The sequence below is a fragment of the Melanotaenia boesemani genome, chromosome 4, assembly GCF_017639745.1.
Source record: "Melanotaenia boesemani isolate fMelBoe1 chromosome 4, fMelBoe1.pri, whole genome shotgun sequence".
NCBI lineage: Eukaryota > Metazoa > Chordata > Actinopteri > Atheriniformes > Melanotaeniidae > Melanotaenia > Melanotaenia boesemani.
The window spans coordinates 1150551-1167018 of NC_055685.1; the positions used below are offsets into that span (position 1 = coordinate 1150551).

The 16468-nt window shown below is 40.9% G+C and overlaps 1 protein-coding gene across 1 annotated transcript in view; it reads left to right on the forward strand.

Annotated features, from left to right (window-relative positions):
* The window catches only part of LOC121639044 (protocadherin Fat 4), a 38252-nt gene that overhangs the window by 11317 nt on the left and 10467 nt on the right, over positions 1–16468 (forward strand). Inside the window, exons 17-21 of the mRNA XM_041984210.1 lie at positions 3344–3469; positions 3997–4248; positions 9325–9423; positions 9705–9877; positions 10708–10859. Coding sequence (XP_041840144.1) covers positions 3344–3469; positions 3997–4248; positions 9325–9423; positions 9705–9877; positions 10708–10859 — 802 coding nt within the window. The remainder of the gene's footprint in view (positions 1–3343; positions 3470–3996; positions 4249–9324; positions 9424–9704; positions 9878–10707; positions 10860–16468) is intronic.

Here is a 16468-nt window from a genome sequence, read left to right on the forward strand (position 1 = left end):
ACCACGGTGTAAAAAGTAGTTCCAGGGTGATGTTCAGCACGGTGTAAAAAGTAGTTCCATGGTGATGTTCACCATGGTGTAAAAAGTAGTTCCAGGATGATGTTCAACACGGTGTAAAAAGTAGTTCCAGGTTGATGTTCGGCACGGTGGAAAAAGTAGTTCCAGAGTGATGTTCAGCACGGTGTAAAAAGTAGTTCCAGGATGATGTTCACCGTGGTGTAAAAAGTAGTTCCAGGATGATGTTCAGCACGGTGTAAAAAGTAGTTCCAGGGTGATGTTCAGCACAGTGTAAAAAGTAGTTCCAGGTTGATGTTCGGCACGGTGGAAAAAGTAGTTCCAGAGTGATGTTAGGCATGATGTAAAAAGTAGTTCTAGGGTGATGTTCGGCATGGTGTAAAAAGTAGTTCCAGGGTGATGTTCAGCACGGTGTAAAAAGTAGTTCCAGGATGATGTTCAGCACGGTGTAAAAAGTAGTTCCAGGTTGATGTTCGGCACGGTGGAAAAAGTAATTCCAGAGTGATGTTCAGCACGGTGTAAAAAGTAGTTCCAGGATGATGTTCAGCACGGTGTAAAAAGTAGTTCCAGGGTGATGTTCAGCACAGTGTAAAAAGTAGTTCCAGGATGATGTTCACCGTGGTGTAAAAAGTAGTTCCAGGATGATGTTCAGCACGGTGTAAAAAGTAGTTCCAGGGTGATGTTCAGCACAGTGTAAAAAGTAGTTCCAGGATGATGTTCGGCACGGTGTAAAAAGTAGTTCCAGGTTGATGTTCACCGTGGTGTAAAAAGTAGTTCCAGGATGATGTTCAGCACGGTGTAAAAAGTAGTTCCAGGGTGATGTTCAGCACAGTGTAAAAAGTAGTTCCAGGATGATGTTCGGCACGGTGTAAAAAGTAGTTCCAGGTTGATGTTCGGCACGGTGTAAAAAGTAGTTCCAGGTTGATGTTCGGCACGGTGGAAAAAGTAGTTCCAGAGTGATGTTAGGCATGATGTAAAAAGTAGTTCTAGGGTGATGTTCGGCATGGTGTAAAAAGTAGTTCCAGGGTGATGTTAGGCACGATGTAAAAAGTAGTTCCAGGGTGATGTTCGGCATGGTGTAAAAGTAGTTCCAGGGTGATGTTTGGCACGGTGTAAAAAGTAGTTCCAGGGTGATGTTTGGCATGGTGTAAAAAGTAGTTCCAGGGTGATGTTTGGCACGGTGTAAAAAGTAGTTCCAGGGTGATGTTAGGCATGATGTAAAAAGTAGTTCCAGGGTGATGTTCAGCACGGTGTAAAAAGTAGTTCCTGGGTGATGTTCGGCATGATGTAAAAAGTAGTTCCAGGGTGATGTTTGGCATGGTGTAAAAAGTAGTTCCAGGGTGATGTTCGGCATGGTGTAAAAAGTAGTTCCAGGGTGATGTTTGGCACGGTGTAAAAAGTAGTTCCAGGGTGATGTTTGGCATGGTGTAAAAAGTAGTTCCAGGGTGATGTTTGGCACGGTGTAAAAAGTAGTTCCAGGGTGATGTTAGGCACGGTGTAAAAAGTAGTTCCAGGGTGATGTTCAGCATGATGTAAAAAGTAGTTCCAGGGTGATGTTCGGCACGGTGTAAAAAGTAGTTCTGGGGTGATGTTCGGCATGGTGTAAAAAGTAGTTCTAGGGTGATGTTCGGCATGGTGTAAAAAGTAGTTCCAGGGTGGTGTTCAGCACGGTGTAAAAAGTAGTTCCAGGGTGATGTTCGGCATGGTGTAAAAAGTAGTTTGCTGGAGTTTTAGGAGAGGAATGTTGTCCCATTCTGGTCTGGTGCAGGATTCTAGCTGCTCTACAGTCCTGGACCTTGGTTGCTGGATTTCTGCTTCCATGATGCTCCAGATGTTGTGTACTGGTGAAAGGTCTGGACTGCAGGCAGGCCAGTTCAGCAGCCGGACTCTTCTCCTGTGAAGCCATGCTGCTGTGATGGATAAAATAATGACATTTTCATCCATCTGACCACAAAACAGTTTTCCATTTTGCTTTAGATCATTTTAAATGAGCGTTGGGGGCCTCCGTTGCTCTGTGCTGGGCAGATGCACAGCTCTTCTTGCTTCGACTTTCCTGTACTGCTGCTGGACACTTGGGTCTCGGGTCCCTCCCTGCCTTCCTCACACTGAGCTGCTGCTGTCTCCATCTGCTTTCAGTTCTTCCGTCTGCAGATACTTTTCATGACTGTCCGTTGGGCTTTTTTATTACATCATTACATGATAGCATTACCTAGCAGCTAGATATGGAGTTGTGCTCGACAGTTTCTTTATATAGTCCTTTTTCTAGCATTGAAATGACTTACATTGTTAATGCAACTACTGCTGTGATTTTGGCAGCCTAGTCTGTTTTTCTTTCAACATTTTATTTCAGTTCTTTTTTTTCTTTACTCATCTCAGTTTTTACCCTTCTGTTTCACTCTACTTTTTCTTTGTTTACCCAAACAGGTTCAGTATAAATATATCAGTTAACGGCAGAGCAAATGAATAAGAATACAAATATTAATAAAAGGAATCTAAAATATCAAGGCAGTCACAGGCAGCACACTTTGGCACACAAACCCCTGTTCTGCATGTCATGATGCTGGACAGGACAGGATTAAAAAGAAATAATAAAAATAAAAATAAATGAGCTTTGGTCCAGAGAAGACGGCAGTGCATCTGAAACCTGTTCACATCTGGCTTCTTCTCTGCATGATGGAGCTTTAACCTGCATTTGTGGGTTTCAGGGTGAACTGTGTTCACAGACGGTGGTTTCTGGAAGTCTTCCTGAGTCCATGCAATGGTTTCCAGTAGAGAATCATGTCTGCTTTTAATGCAGAACATCACCAGCATCCAGTGTTTACCGTTAGCCTGGCCAGTGCACACAGAGATTCCTCTGAATTCTCTGAATCTTTTAATGATATTTTATACTGTAGATGGTGGGATCTTCACAACTTTACATTGAGGAACACTATTCCAAGGTTACTCCACAATTTTTAGATCTATTTTGTCTCATATTGAGGAACCTCTGTCCATCTTTTCATCTGAGAGACTTTGCCTCTCTGAAATGCTCCTTTATACCTAGTCTTATTTTTCCAGCCATTTCATGTTCTTGTTTCAACTTTTTACAGACGTGTTGCTGCCATCAGATTCATGGTGAGCTCACATTTTCCATGAAATGTAAAATGTTTATGATCTCTTAGGAATAAAATACGGATTTATGATTGCATTCTGGTTTCATTTGCATTTTACAGCTTTTTGGGACTTTGGGTTTTATTGTTTGGACCTTGTCACCAATGTTTCATGATGAAAGTTTTGTTTTAGCTGTTTTGTGGCTGGTAAAATGTAACACTCGTTTCTTCCTGTTCAGGATGGATTCTCTAACGGTCACTTCCTGTATACCAGTGATACTTTTGACATTAACAACCAAGGTGTCGTCTCCCTGAGGAAAGGTGTTAGTCTGGACAGAGAGACACAGGACAGCTACATATTTCAGGTATAACTGTCATTTTTTTCTCTCTGGTTTATAGTTGTTTTAGAAAAAGGAACTTAATGTGTATCATGAATTTTTTGGACATGTGACTCTCCATGAACACATTGCAGTTTACATCTCTGAGGATGTCTGGCAAAGTAAAACAAATGAATGCTTACATACTTAATTTGTATGTTTTGATGTTGGCAGTTGTTACAACCCCTACAGAGTCCAGGGGAACAGGGCTGGCAACACAGACTGTCAGAGACGGATACTTTCAATAAAAGTTTAATTTATTTACAGGAATTTTTATTTCAGAGTTCTGGTTCTGTATCCATAAAAAGTGTGGTTGTTAATACGCTTTATTATGGTGCTAAGTTGGTTTCCAGCCATATAAAGTGTGAAAGTCCACACAGCCGAGCAGATAACGTCCTTATTTACTGAGCAAGTGATCTACTTATTAACGTAACATAACAACAGTCATACCTCAAACATTTTCTCTATAAGTGCTGTTTTCATTAAGTGCAAACGCTTCTGTTTCTTTTCTTTAGGTTATTGCAGTAGATCAGCCCACTGACGGTCTGAGAGCGTCTGCTCAGCTTAACATCAGCATCCTGGACTATAATGACAACGCGCCACAGTTCCCGAGCATCCCCGACCCCCTGGAGATCAGCGAAGGTGACTACTCAGAGAAAAAGCCAGGTGAAGTTTTCACCATCAGACCCACTGATGCTGACACTGGCCTCAACGGAGAGGTCAGCCTCTCCCTTTCCTCCCCACATCCACTCTTCAGATTCAGAGAGGTGAGACTGGAAAAACCAAACATGGCAACATTTTTAAATTCAGCTACAAAACAGGACTGTTTCTGCTTCTCTGCTGATGACAACGGCATCAGAAAACCATGTGTGTCTTTTTAGTAAGTAATAGTTATTTTACATTAACGTTGGAGAAACTGAGCTGTGAGTTAATCAGATACATTATAGTGATAAAAGTATAGGGGCACCCTTCAAAATAAATAAATTAAGGTGATCCAAGGAAGATCCATAAAGACAAGGATGAGAGGGGCAGATTTTCTCTGGGATGAGTTAGAACGGAGAGCCAATCCTTGTTGTCCAACATTGGTTCCCGGCCTCACTTCTTCTGGAAACATGGTCAAAAATGACCATAAACACACTCCGAAACCCTGTTGAAAGCTTTCCCAGAAGAGTTGAAGCTGCTAAAACTGGAAAAGCGCTGACCAACTCCATATTAAAGGTGCAGCATATAACAAAATCAAATCCAAAAATATTTAATATACAATTACAAACTGTGTTTCTGTTGGTATCTAATAACTTCACTAAAATAGCTTATTGTATTTTTATTCCCTTAGAATGAGCCAATTATATCTAGTTGTCATGGGTCCATATACATGGCAGCTGCCATATTTTTACCACCATTTTTGCTACGGCATCTCTGAATGGACAAACAGCTCTGTGTGTGAAGTTTAAAGCTACGGTGCTTTGTTTGATGGGAGCTAGATGCCGTTTGGGATACGTAACAGTACACATGTACGCAATGCTGAAGTAGTTACTGGAGTGAAGTCATTGCTGGATCTCAGGACACTGGATCCACTCACAGTTTAAGCCTTGGGTAAAGCTCTGGGTGAATTTTGGTCACTGACAGCCACCATCCATTCAGAGTCACTTCTATGCACCTTTATTACCACCAGATGTTAGTAATTCCTACACACTGTACCTTTAAACTTTATAGATTACTAATTAAATGAAATTAAATTAAAAATACTTTATTAATTCTGGAGGGAAATTGCGATGTTTGTATAGTTTTTTTTGTTTGTTTTGTTTTTGTTGTTGTTGTTGTTTTTAACAAAACAATAACAGTCAATTAGAGGCTGACGCCTCCTTCCAGAGGCTGGTGATCTGAATGTGTCGGTCTTGCGTTGGACTAATGAAGCCTCTCCTGAGCACACCGTGTTGTGGTGAGGATGTCAAGACTCATTATTCTCAGCAGCTTGTGCAGGATTCAGTGTGCATGTTGTCTTTGCTTGTACGCAGTGAGTTAGATAGTAGTAGTAGTAGTAATAGTAGTACGCAGTGAGTTAGATAGTAGTAGTAGTAGTAATAGTAGTACGCAGTGAGTTAGATAGTAGTAGTAATAGTAGTATGCAGTGAGTTAGATAGTAGTAGTAGTAGTAATAGTAGTATGCAGTGAGTTAGATATTAGTAGTAGTAGTAATAGTAGTATGCAGTGAGTTAGATAGTAGTAGTAATAGTAGTACGCGGTGAGTTAGATAGTAGTAGTAATAGTAGTATGCAGTGAGTTAGATAGTAGTAGTAGTAGTAATAGTAGTATGCAGTGAGTTAGATAGTAGTAGTAGTAGTAATAATAGTAGTATGCAGTGAGTTAGATAGTAGTAGTAGTAGTAGTATGCAGTGAGTTTGATAGTAGTAGTAGTAGTAATAGTAGTATGCAGTGAGTTAGATAGTAGTAGTAGTAGTAATAGTAGTATGCAGTGAGTTTGATAGTAGTAGTAGTAGTAATAGTAGTACGCAGTGAGTTAGATAGTAGTAGTAGTAGTAGTATGCAGTGAGTTTGATAGTAGTAGTAGTAGTAATAGTAGTATGCAGTGAGTTAGATAGTAGTAGTAGTAGTAATAGTAGTATGCAGTGAGTTAGATAGTAGTAGTAGTAGTAATAGTAGTATGCAGTGAGTTTGATAGTAGTAGTAGTAGTAATAGTAGTATGCAGTGAGTTAGATAGTAGTAGTAGTAGTAATAGTAGTATGCAGTGAGTTTGATAGTAGTAGTAGTAGTAATAGTAGTATGCAGTGAGTTAGATAGTAGTAGTAGTAGTAATAGTAGTATGCAGTGAGTTAGATAGTAGTAGTAGTAGTAATAGTAGTATGCAGTGAGTTAGATAGTAGTAGTAGTAGTAATAGTAGTATGCAGTGAGTTTGATAGTAGTAGTAGTAGTAATAGTAGTATGCAGTGACTTAGATAGTAGTAGTAGTAGTAATAGTAGTATGCAGTGAGTTTGATAGTAGTAGTAGTAGTAATAGTAGTATGCAGTGAGTTAGATAGTAGTAGTAGTAGTAATAGTAGTATGCAGTGAGTTAGATAGTAGTAGTAGTAGTAATAGTAGTATGCAGTGAGTTTGATAGTAGTAGTAGTAGTAATAGTAGTATGCAGTGAGTTAGATAGTAGTAGTAGTAGTAGTAATAGTAGTACGCAGTGAGTTAGATAGTAGTAGTAGTAGTAGTATGCAGTGAGTTTGATAGTAGTAGTAGTAGTAATAGTAGTATGCAGTGAGTTAGATAGTAGTAGTAGTAGTAATAGTAGTATGCAGTGAGTTTGATAGTAGTAGTAGTAGTAATAGTAGTATGCAGTGAGTTAGATAGTAGTAGTAGTAGTAATAGTAGTATGCAGTGAGTTAGATAGTAGTAGTAGTAGTAATAGTAGTATGCAGTGAGTTAGATAGTAGTAGTAGTAGTAATAGTAGTATGCAGTGAGTTTGATAGTAGTAGTAGTAGTAATAGTAGTATGCAGTGAGTTAGATAGTAGTAGTAGTAGTAATAGTAGTATGCAGTGAGTTAGATAGTAGTAGTAGTAGTAATACTAGTATGCAGTGAGTTTGATAGTAGTAGTAGTAGTAATAGTAGTATGCAGTTAGTTAGATAGTAGTAGTAGTGGTAATAGTAGTATGCAGTGAGTTAGATAGTAGTAGTAGTAGTAATAGTAGTATGCAGTCAGTTTGATAGTAGTAGTAGTAGTAATAGTAGTATGCAGTGAGTTAGATAGTAGTAGTAGTAGTAGTAGTAGTAATAGTAGTATGCAGTGAGTTAGATAGTAGTAGTAGTAGTAATAGTAGTATGCAGTGAGTTAGATAGTAGTAGTAGTAGTAATAGTAGTATGCAGTGAGTTAGATAGTAGTAGTAATAGTAGTATGCAGTGAGTTAGATAGTAGTAGTAGTAGTAATAGTAGTATGCAGTTTGATAGTAGTAGTAGTAGTAGTAATAGTAGTATGCAGTGAGTTAGATAGTAGTAGTAGTAGTAATAGTAGTATGCAGCGAGTTTGATAGTAGTAGTAGTAGTAATAGTAGTACGCAGTGAGTTAGATAGTAGTAGTAGTAGTAATAGTAGTATGCAGTGAGTTAGATAGTAGTAGTAGTAGTAGTAATAGTGGTATGCAGTGAGTTAGATAGTAGTAGTAGTAGTAATAGTAGTACGCAGTGAGTTAGATAGTAGTAGTAGTAGTAGTAGTAGTAGTAGTAATAGTAGTACGCAGTGAGTTAGATAGTAGTAGTAGTAGTAGTATGCAGTGAGTTTGATAGTAGTAGTAGTAGTAATAGTAGTATGCAGTGAGTTAGATAGTAGTAGTAGTAGTAATAATAGTAGTATGCAGTGAGTTTGATAGTAGTAGTAGTAGTAATAGTAGTATGCAGTGAGTTAGATAGTAGTAGTAGTAGTATGCAGTGAGTTAGATAGTAGTAGTAGTAGTAATAGTAGTATGCAGTGAGTTTGATAGTAGTAGTAGTAGTAGTAATAGTAGTATGCAGTGAGTTAGATAGTAGTAGTAGTAGTAATAGTAGTATGCAGCGAGTTTGATAGTAGTAGTAGTAGTAATAGTAGTACGCAGTGAGTTAGATAGTAGTAGTAGTAATAATAGTAGTATGCAGTGAGTTTGATAGTAGTAGTAGTAGTAATAGTAGTATGCAGTGAGTTAGATAGTAGTAGTAGTAGTAATAGTAGTACGCAGTGAGTTAGATAGTAGTAGTAGTAGTAGTAGTAGTAGTACGCAGTGAGTTAGATAGTAGTAGTAGTAGTAGTATGCAGTGAGTTTGATAGTAGTAGTAGTAGTAATAGTAGTATGCAGTGAGTTTGATAGTAGTAGTAGTAGTAATAGTAGTATGCAGTGAGTTTGATAGTAGTAGTAGTAGTAATAGTAGTACGCAGTGAGTTAGATAGTAGTAGTAGTAGTAATAGTAGTACGCAGTGAGTTAGATAGTAGTAGTAGTAGTAGTAATAGTAGTACGCAGTGAGTTAGATAGTAGTAGTAGTAGTAGTATGCAGTGAGTTTGATAGTAGTAGTAGTAGTAGTAGTAGTATGCAGTGAGTTTGATAGTAGTAGTAGTAGTAATAGTAGTATGCAGTGAGTTTGATAGTAGTAGTAGTAATAATAGTAGTATGCAGTGAGTTAGATAGTAGTAGTAGTAGTAATAGTAGTATGCAGTGAGTTTGATAGTAGTAGTAGTAGTAATAGTAGTATGCAGTGAGTTTGATAGTAGTAGTAGTAATAATAGTAGTATGCAGTGAGTTAGATAGTAGTAGTAGTAGTAATAGTAGTATGCAGTGAGTTTGATAGTAGTAGTAGTAGTAATAGTAGTATGCAGTGAGTTTGATAGTAGTAGTAGTAGTAGTAATAGTAGTATGCAGTGAGTTAGATAGTAGTAGTAGTAGTAATAGTAGTATGCAGTGAGTTAGATAGTAGTAGTAGTAGTAATAGTAGTATGCAGTGAGTTAGATAGTAGTAGTAGTAGTAATAGTAGTATGCAGTGAGTTTGATAGTAGTAGTAGTAGTAGTAATAGTAGTATGCAGTGAGTTAGATAGTAGTAGTAGTAGTAATAGTAGTATGCAGTGAGTTAGATAGTAGTAGTAGTAGTAATAGTAGTATGCAGTGAGTTAGATAGTAGTAGTAGTAGTAATAGTAGTACGCAGTGAGTTAGATCAAATAAAAGACATCCTTCTAACTTAGTCACCAGAATGTCAGAAGCTAAGTTTTTAAGCGCGGAGCAGTTTCTAGAACAGGGTCATTCATCTGATCCTGACTCTGGATGTATGCTTGTGATATTTGTTGTGATTTCTGGGATTGTGTTGTGTTGCAGGATGGCATGCTGCTGGCTGTTGGTCCTCTGGATCGGGAGAACAGGGAAACGTATGAGCTCGTTGTTAAGGCTTCAGACAAAGGCAGCCCAATGAGAGAGGTAAGATTTAAGAGACCCGACTTGCTCTGATATCTGATTCAGACTGATGTATGGGAAATGTAAAGAATTCAACTTATACTTAGCAGAGTGTGTTTGCGATTGACAATAAAGTTGAGCGTATCAGTGTTCAGTTTTATAACTTTATTCAAGCACTTGCTATCACACCTTGTCGTTCCCCAGTGCATCACTACATTGAGCTGTTACAGACTAACTCATAAAGAGTTATGGATCATCTCAGACTTATTCATGCTATCATTAAACAAACAAATTTTACTCACCAGAACATCACCTTCATCAGAGTGAGCCTCATCGATGTGAACGACAACAGGCCTGAGTTTAGCTCCAGCAGCTACGTCAGCGGCATCCTGCTGAAAGACGCCGAGGAAGGGAAGCTGGTGCTGACGTTGTCCGCCTCCGACAAAGACATCGGGAACAACTCACTCATCACCTACAGGTACCTTCAGACCGGTTCAAGATGCCAGACTGAGAACTCATTACACAAAATCAAAATTCATCCTTTTCAACCCTTCAACACCTTACGTATCATATTTAATACATAAAACCTCTGAGATCTATTAAATCACCTTATGGTAAAAACGTTTGCTCAAAACCTTGCTCACAGTGAGCCACAGATAAAAGTACGTTACATGTTCCACCACAGAGCATTTATCAGAGCGTCAACGTCAATAAATACAACACCCGTAAATGTTATACAGCAACTAACTGGTCTTTAACCACATCATACAAGTTACATCACTTTTGTTAGCATTTTCATCTCAGACTGAACTCCTCATTAAGCCCATTTGGCGTCATAGTATTTGGTGTAGATATCTACATCTCTCTTTGGACCAGATGTCTCTGCCTTCTTGATTCCACTGAAAGACGTTGACGTTGACGTTGGTTTCCTTCAGCATAATGTTTAGCATAAATGTCCGTTGTTTCAGATGTCCTTCAGTTTGTCCAACATATGCCAACCCACAGGGACATAATACCTGTCATACACTGTCTGGTGCTTGTCCTCTGCCCCCTGGTGGATACCTTTGGTATTGTTGTTGTTGTTTCTTGTTTTGTTTTTGTTTTTTTGCTGTTAAAGAGCCAAATAAAGCCTTTAGCTTTAGCTTGTTATTTGTTGATTTAGGCTCCAAAGGGTTATCATGTTTCTATCTCAGCTATTGTCTAATAGAATTTAAGCACTGGTGAATCCATGACCCATTTTAGCCTCAAATCTGTTTTAGGAAGGGTAAAGGGGGAAGGTATTTATTTATTTCCTTTTTGTGGCTGTAGTTTCTCTGCAGGAAATTCCCCATACTTGGCCTTAAACAGTGAAACTGGAGCAGTGACTTTGACCTCTGCCGTGGCTGATATAACAGAAAACACCATGCTGGCTCTGACAGCCATGGCAACAGACCACGGCCACCCTCCTCTCAACTCCACAGGTACATCTTTCTTAGCATTTCTCTTTACAGTTTCCATCATTTGATAAAATATGACATTTTCTCATTTTTACAGAGCCTTTGAATTAATTTCACAGCAGAAGTAAATTCCTAACAGGAACGGTGGCCAAAAAAGACGCTACAGAGGAAGGCTTGGCTTTTTTTCCATCTAGCTCTTTTTGTAGACAGCAGATACTGACCATATATCAAAATCAGTATGATTATGAAAAGAATTCCTTCCCAATCCTTTTTATTTTATTTGAAGGGATTCAGATTGCAGCCATGAAAACAGGAGGAGTCGCGGTTTGAGGAGGAGGTTCACCAGACAGCACAGGGACCAACAATCTGGCACAGAGTAACTGAAACAAAGGGGTACATATTAGGGCTGGAAGATATGAACCCAATTTTATATCTCAATATTTTTTACCTGAATCATGATATACGATATATATCTCAATATATTTTTTTGTCAAGTAACCAAAGAGACAGCTCTAATTTACAGCCTTCAATCCTAAATACACTTTTATTAAGATAAAAATAGCTGACTGAAATTAAAGTAGCTGTAAATTAATTAAATGCTCCTAAAACCAAGTTAATAAAAAATACTTTTCAGTGACCGTAACAAAAATGTAGCTGTGCAAAATGCAAAAAAAAAGATGCTGTTAACTCAAAACAAGCTATCTCGATATGAATGATATTCCCTCCTTCTATATCGCGTCTGATAAAGTCTCGATATGTTTGAAAAAACTGTGACCCAGAGACAACCAAGAAGATAAACTAAGGAACAGACCAGGTAACACAAAGAATCTCAAAACAGACAACCAGGACAGCGTCTAGGCAAAACCCACAGATTATGACAGGAGGAGATTTTCTTTTGTACTTTACTGTAATATTTAAAAGCTCCTCAACGAAAGATTGGATTTGCATATTTCTCCCTCTAAAGAGAACTATTATTTTTATCAACCGTCCAGATTGTTGAAAATGAAGCAAACAGTGGTGCATCGACAGGGTGAAAGGCTTGTCTTTGCTTAATAACAATAGTGTCACGTTCCCTGGCCTCTGGCCTGGACGTGTATGTGAATGTCTGCTGCATATCTGCAACCCTGCTCCTGGCCTGCGAGACCTTCGTTCCCTCCTGTATGGTGATTGGATGTCCTCGGTTCCACCTGCTCAGGGGAGCCCCGCCCCACTCATCTTACAGGACAGCACCGACACACTGCTTCCTCCTCGGCGACCAACCAGCGGGAGTACCGATCCTTAAAAGGGAGGCGGTGACGGTGATCAGGGCAGCTGTGTTCCTTCAGGCCCACAGTTCGCCAGTTTGGGACTTGTAATAGTAGTGGTTGGTTGATTGACGCTTAGCGGTTTGTAAGAGCATTCTTCTTCCCTTAGTTAGACATTTGAGTACTTGATTTGATTGTGATTCTGCGCTCGTTCTTTCTTTACTTTGTGTATTTTGGGTTTAGCAGACATCTTTTGTTGATTAATTGTTAGAGCAGTATTTTGGTTTATAGGAGTCTTTTGAGTTTGTGTTTATTAATTTAGTTTATTGTTTACCTCGATTGAGGACACCTTGAGTTAATTATGTTTCTTTTGTTGTACTTGATGGCCTTAGATGCCTTGATTTATGTTGAACCCGTTTGTTGTTTGTAAATAAATAACTGTTATTATTTTATATTTCGTCTTATTTGTGTTGTTGACGACCCTATCTCCCCTGGTTCAACAAGTGGTCGTAACAAAGTGGGGGCTCGTCCGGGAGCTTTTTGTTTTGTGTATATGTGTGGGCGAGCGCATACTCGCAATTGTTAGTTTAGTGGATTCTGCACTGCGGAAGTACGTGGCTGACTTCAATATGGCTCCGTTTGAACTAGAGGAATTTAAGGAGGATCCGACCCTAGATCGTGTAAAACAGTGCAGGAAAGATGATTTGACTGTCCTGGCTGATTGTTATGACATCCCTGTTGGTAAAAAAATGTTGAAGCGTGAATTGAGGGAGTTGGTTGTGGCTGGACTAGTCGAAAGAGGCGTTCTGCGTGGTGTTGTGGCTGACTCTGCCTGTTTGCCTGCGGAGGCTGGTCCGTCTGAGGAGGCGGGACCTAGCAACGCTGAGCTCGAGTGTCAATTGGGCACAGCTGGTGGTGAGGAATCAACTCCGGAAGGTGAGGATAGGAAGACTCCACCTGTCACTCTCCCCAGGTTTGATCCGCTCATCTTAGAAAGTAGCTCAGTTTCCTCCCGGCTTGATGCCAGGTTGAGGGTACAACTAGAAAGGCTACGGCTGGAACATCAGCACAAGATGCAGCTCGAGATCCGCCGTATGGAGATCGAGGCTGATACGCAGGTTCGAATACGCCGTCTAGAGCTGGAAGCTCAGTCCCAGTCCACTTTAACCGCCCCTGATGTCCCTACAGGCTCGTCGGGTGGCTCAGACCTCTCTCACCCCTTTGACATTTCCAAATTTATTCCCTTTGTTCCTGCTTTTGGGGATGGCGAGGTTGACTGCTACTTTGCAGCTTTTGAGAAAATAGCCATAACTTTGCGGTGGCCTCAGGAATGGTGGGCCCTGCTTGTGCAGTGCAGACTGAAAGGGAAGGCTCAAGAGGTAGTAGCAGCGCTCCCTCTTTTGGACAGCCAGCGCTACGACAAGGTGAAGGCGGCGGTTCTAAAAGCTTATGAACTAGTACCTGAAGCCTATCGCCAACAATTCAGAAATTATCAGAAAAAGCAGTCCCAAACTTTTGTAGAGTTTGCACGCGAAAAGAGTGGTCTATTGGACCGTTGGTGCTCCTCTGCTGGTGTAAGCAGGTTGGAGACGTTCCGAGAGTTAATTCTATTAGAAGAATTTAAGAAGCAACTACCAGAAAGCGTGGTAGTTTATTTGAATGAACAGCGTGTGAGTACGTTGTCGGCGGCAGCCGTCATAGCTGATGAGTACGTACTGACACATAAGACTGTGTTTAAGCCGGTTGGTGAAACCCCGGCGGGAAGACATATGAAATCGGTTAACCTTCGCGTTCAGGATGAACGTGAGTGTTATTATTGTCATAGACCAGGGCATTTGATAAGCAACTGCCTGAAACTGAGAAATAAACAAGGACAATCACCTCCGAAAAGAAAAGGAGTGGGATTTGTAAAAAGCAGAAAAACGGGAAAGGAGGCTGATAAAGCTCTGGACCCCTGTTTTGCTCCGTTTATTACGGATGGTATTGTGGCGCTAACTGAGAATGTGGACGATCAAGTAACTGTCAAAGTGTTACGGGATACGGGAGCTTCCCAAACGCTCATTCGAGCAGATGCTCTACCCTTTTCAGATGACTCATACGCAGGGTATAGAGTCATGCTGCGTGGATTGGAGATGGGTTATGTACCCCGACCTGTGCATTTGGTACACATAAAAACCAATGTGGTTAGTGGCGTTTTTCCAATGGCTGTCTGTGATGTGTTGCCCATTGATGATGTCTCGATTCTCTTAGGAAATGATCTTGCAGGAGGCCGCGTCCTACCCGCTTTGGAGGTGATGGATGCCCCTGTGGTTCAGCCACCCATCTGTGTGGTAACCCGTGCTCAGTCACGTAAAAACACAAATTCGGATGATGAGGTTGTCGATTTGGCTGATAGTTTTCTGGCTGACTCTTTTTCAGAAGAAGGGAAACGAAAAGGAGAGGCTGAGGAAAGAACCCCCTGTCCTGATGTAAAAACTCAGGCGGAAGGACTGTACCCTGCCGCTTCTCCGCTGCCCCTTTCTCGGTCAGGTCTGTGTGCGGCGCAGAGGAAGGATCCCACGCTACAACAGTGTTTCAAGAAGGTGGTAGGCGCTGAGGAGTTAGCTGCAGTCAACAGTGGGTATTTTATTAGCAATGACGTGCTTATGCGACGTTGGTGCCCGGTTGCAGTTCCGGGAGAGGACTGGAATGTGGGTGAACAGATTGTGGTTCCAGCGCCGCTCCGACAGCACGTATTATGGTTGGCTCATGATGATCATTGGTCCGGTCACATGGGGATAAATAAAACTTACAAGCGTGTGTTGAGACAATTCTTTTGGCCTGGTGTAAAAAGAGATGTAGTTCGCTATGTTCAGAGCTGTCATGGGTGTCAGATCACCGGAAAGCCTAATCAGCGGATTCCGTGTGCCCCATTACACCCAATACCGGTAGTAAGCGAACCGTTTGAACGATTACTTATAGACTGTGTAGGACCTTTGCCACGAACTAAAACAGGTAACTGTTTTCTGCTAACGTTGATGTGTGCTACCACCAGATATCCGGAAGCCATACCTTTGCGCAGGATAACTGCCAGAGCGGTAACGAACGCTTTATTGAAATTCTTTTCCACGTTCGGGTTGCCGAGATTAGTGCAAACTGATCAGGGTAGCAACTTTACTTCGAGGCTGTTTAAACAGGTCTTAACAGACTTGCAAATCAAACACGTTACCAGTACAGCCTATCATCCAGAGAGCCAAGGCGCACTGGAAAGATGGCATCAGACACTTAAATCGATGTTAAGAAAGTATTGTTTAGAGAACACCAGAAACTGGGATGAAGGCATCCCTTTTGTGGTTTTTGCTGCTAGAGAAGCACCTCAAGAGTCACTTGGATACAGTCCGGCAGAACTTATATTTGGATACTCGCTGCGGGGACCGTTGAAGGTTTTAAAAGAAACCCTGTTAGATAGTGATCTCTCGCCCGACACGAACGTATGCGAATACGTGAATTCCTTCCGAGCTAGACTAAAGAAGGCTCGTAGTTTAGCATCCGAGGCATTGAAAGTCGCTCAAGTAAAAATGAAGCGATATTATGACAGGAAGGCTGTAGTGCGGCACTTTACTGATGGCGATATGGTTTTAGCCATACTTCCAATCGCAGGAAATGCGTTGGAAGCGCGATTCTCGGGACCATATAAAGTTAAGAAACGTTTATCAGAAACGAATTATGTAATCGCTACGCCGGAAAGAAGACGAAAAACTAGGACATGTCACATAAATATGTTAAAGGCGTATGTATCCCGTGATGTGCCGGTTAATGCGGAACGCACTAGCAGGTTGCCAGATCCTGTCATTCCGGAAGTACAGTGTGGTGTCATAATAAGAGACCAGGAAGTCGCTCCGATCGAACGTCAGTGGTCGGAAACACTCGCTGCGAAGCTCACTCCTCGATTATGTAACTCTGAGATGTTACAGCACCTCCCACGTACATTAGACCATCTTTCACAAGTCCAGAAACCTGAGTTGCTCGCGTTAGTTCAAAGATTTCCTCAGTTATTTCAGGACATTCCGACTCGAACCAGTGTCATTACACATGACATCGATGTAGGAAGTAACAGGCCTACTAAACAGCATCCCTACAGGTGTAGTGTTCCGAAACGACACTTGATGGCTCAGGAAACCGTTTATTTGGTACAACATGGCTTTGCTCGTCACAGTAAAAGTCCATGGAGTTCGCCTTGCCTCATCGAGAGTAAACCGGATGGATCCCCTCGGTTTATCACGGATTATAGAAAAGTAAATGCCCTCACGGTAATGGATGCATATCCGATGCCGAGAGTGGATGACTGTGTAGACGCCATCGGATCTGCTCTGTTTGTAACCAAGCTAGATCTGTTAAAGGGCTATTGGC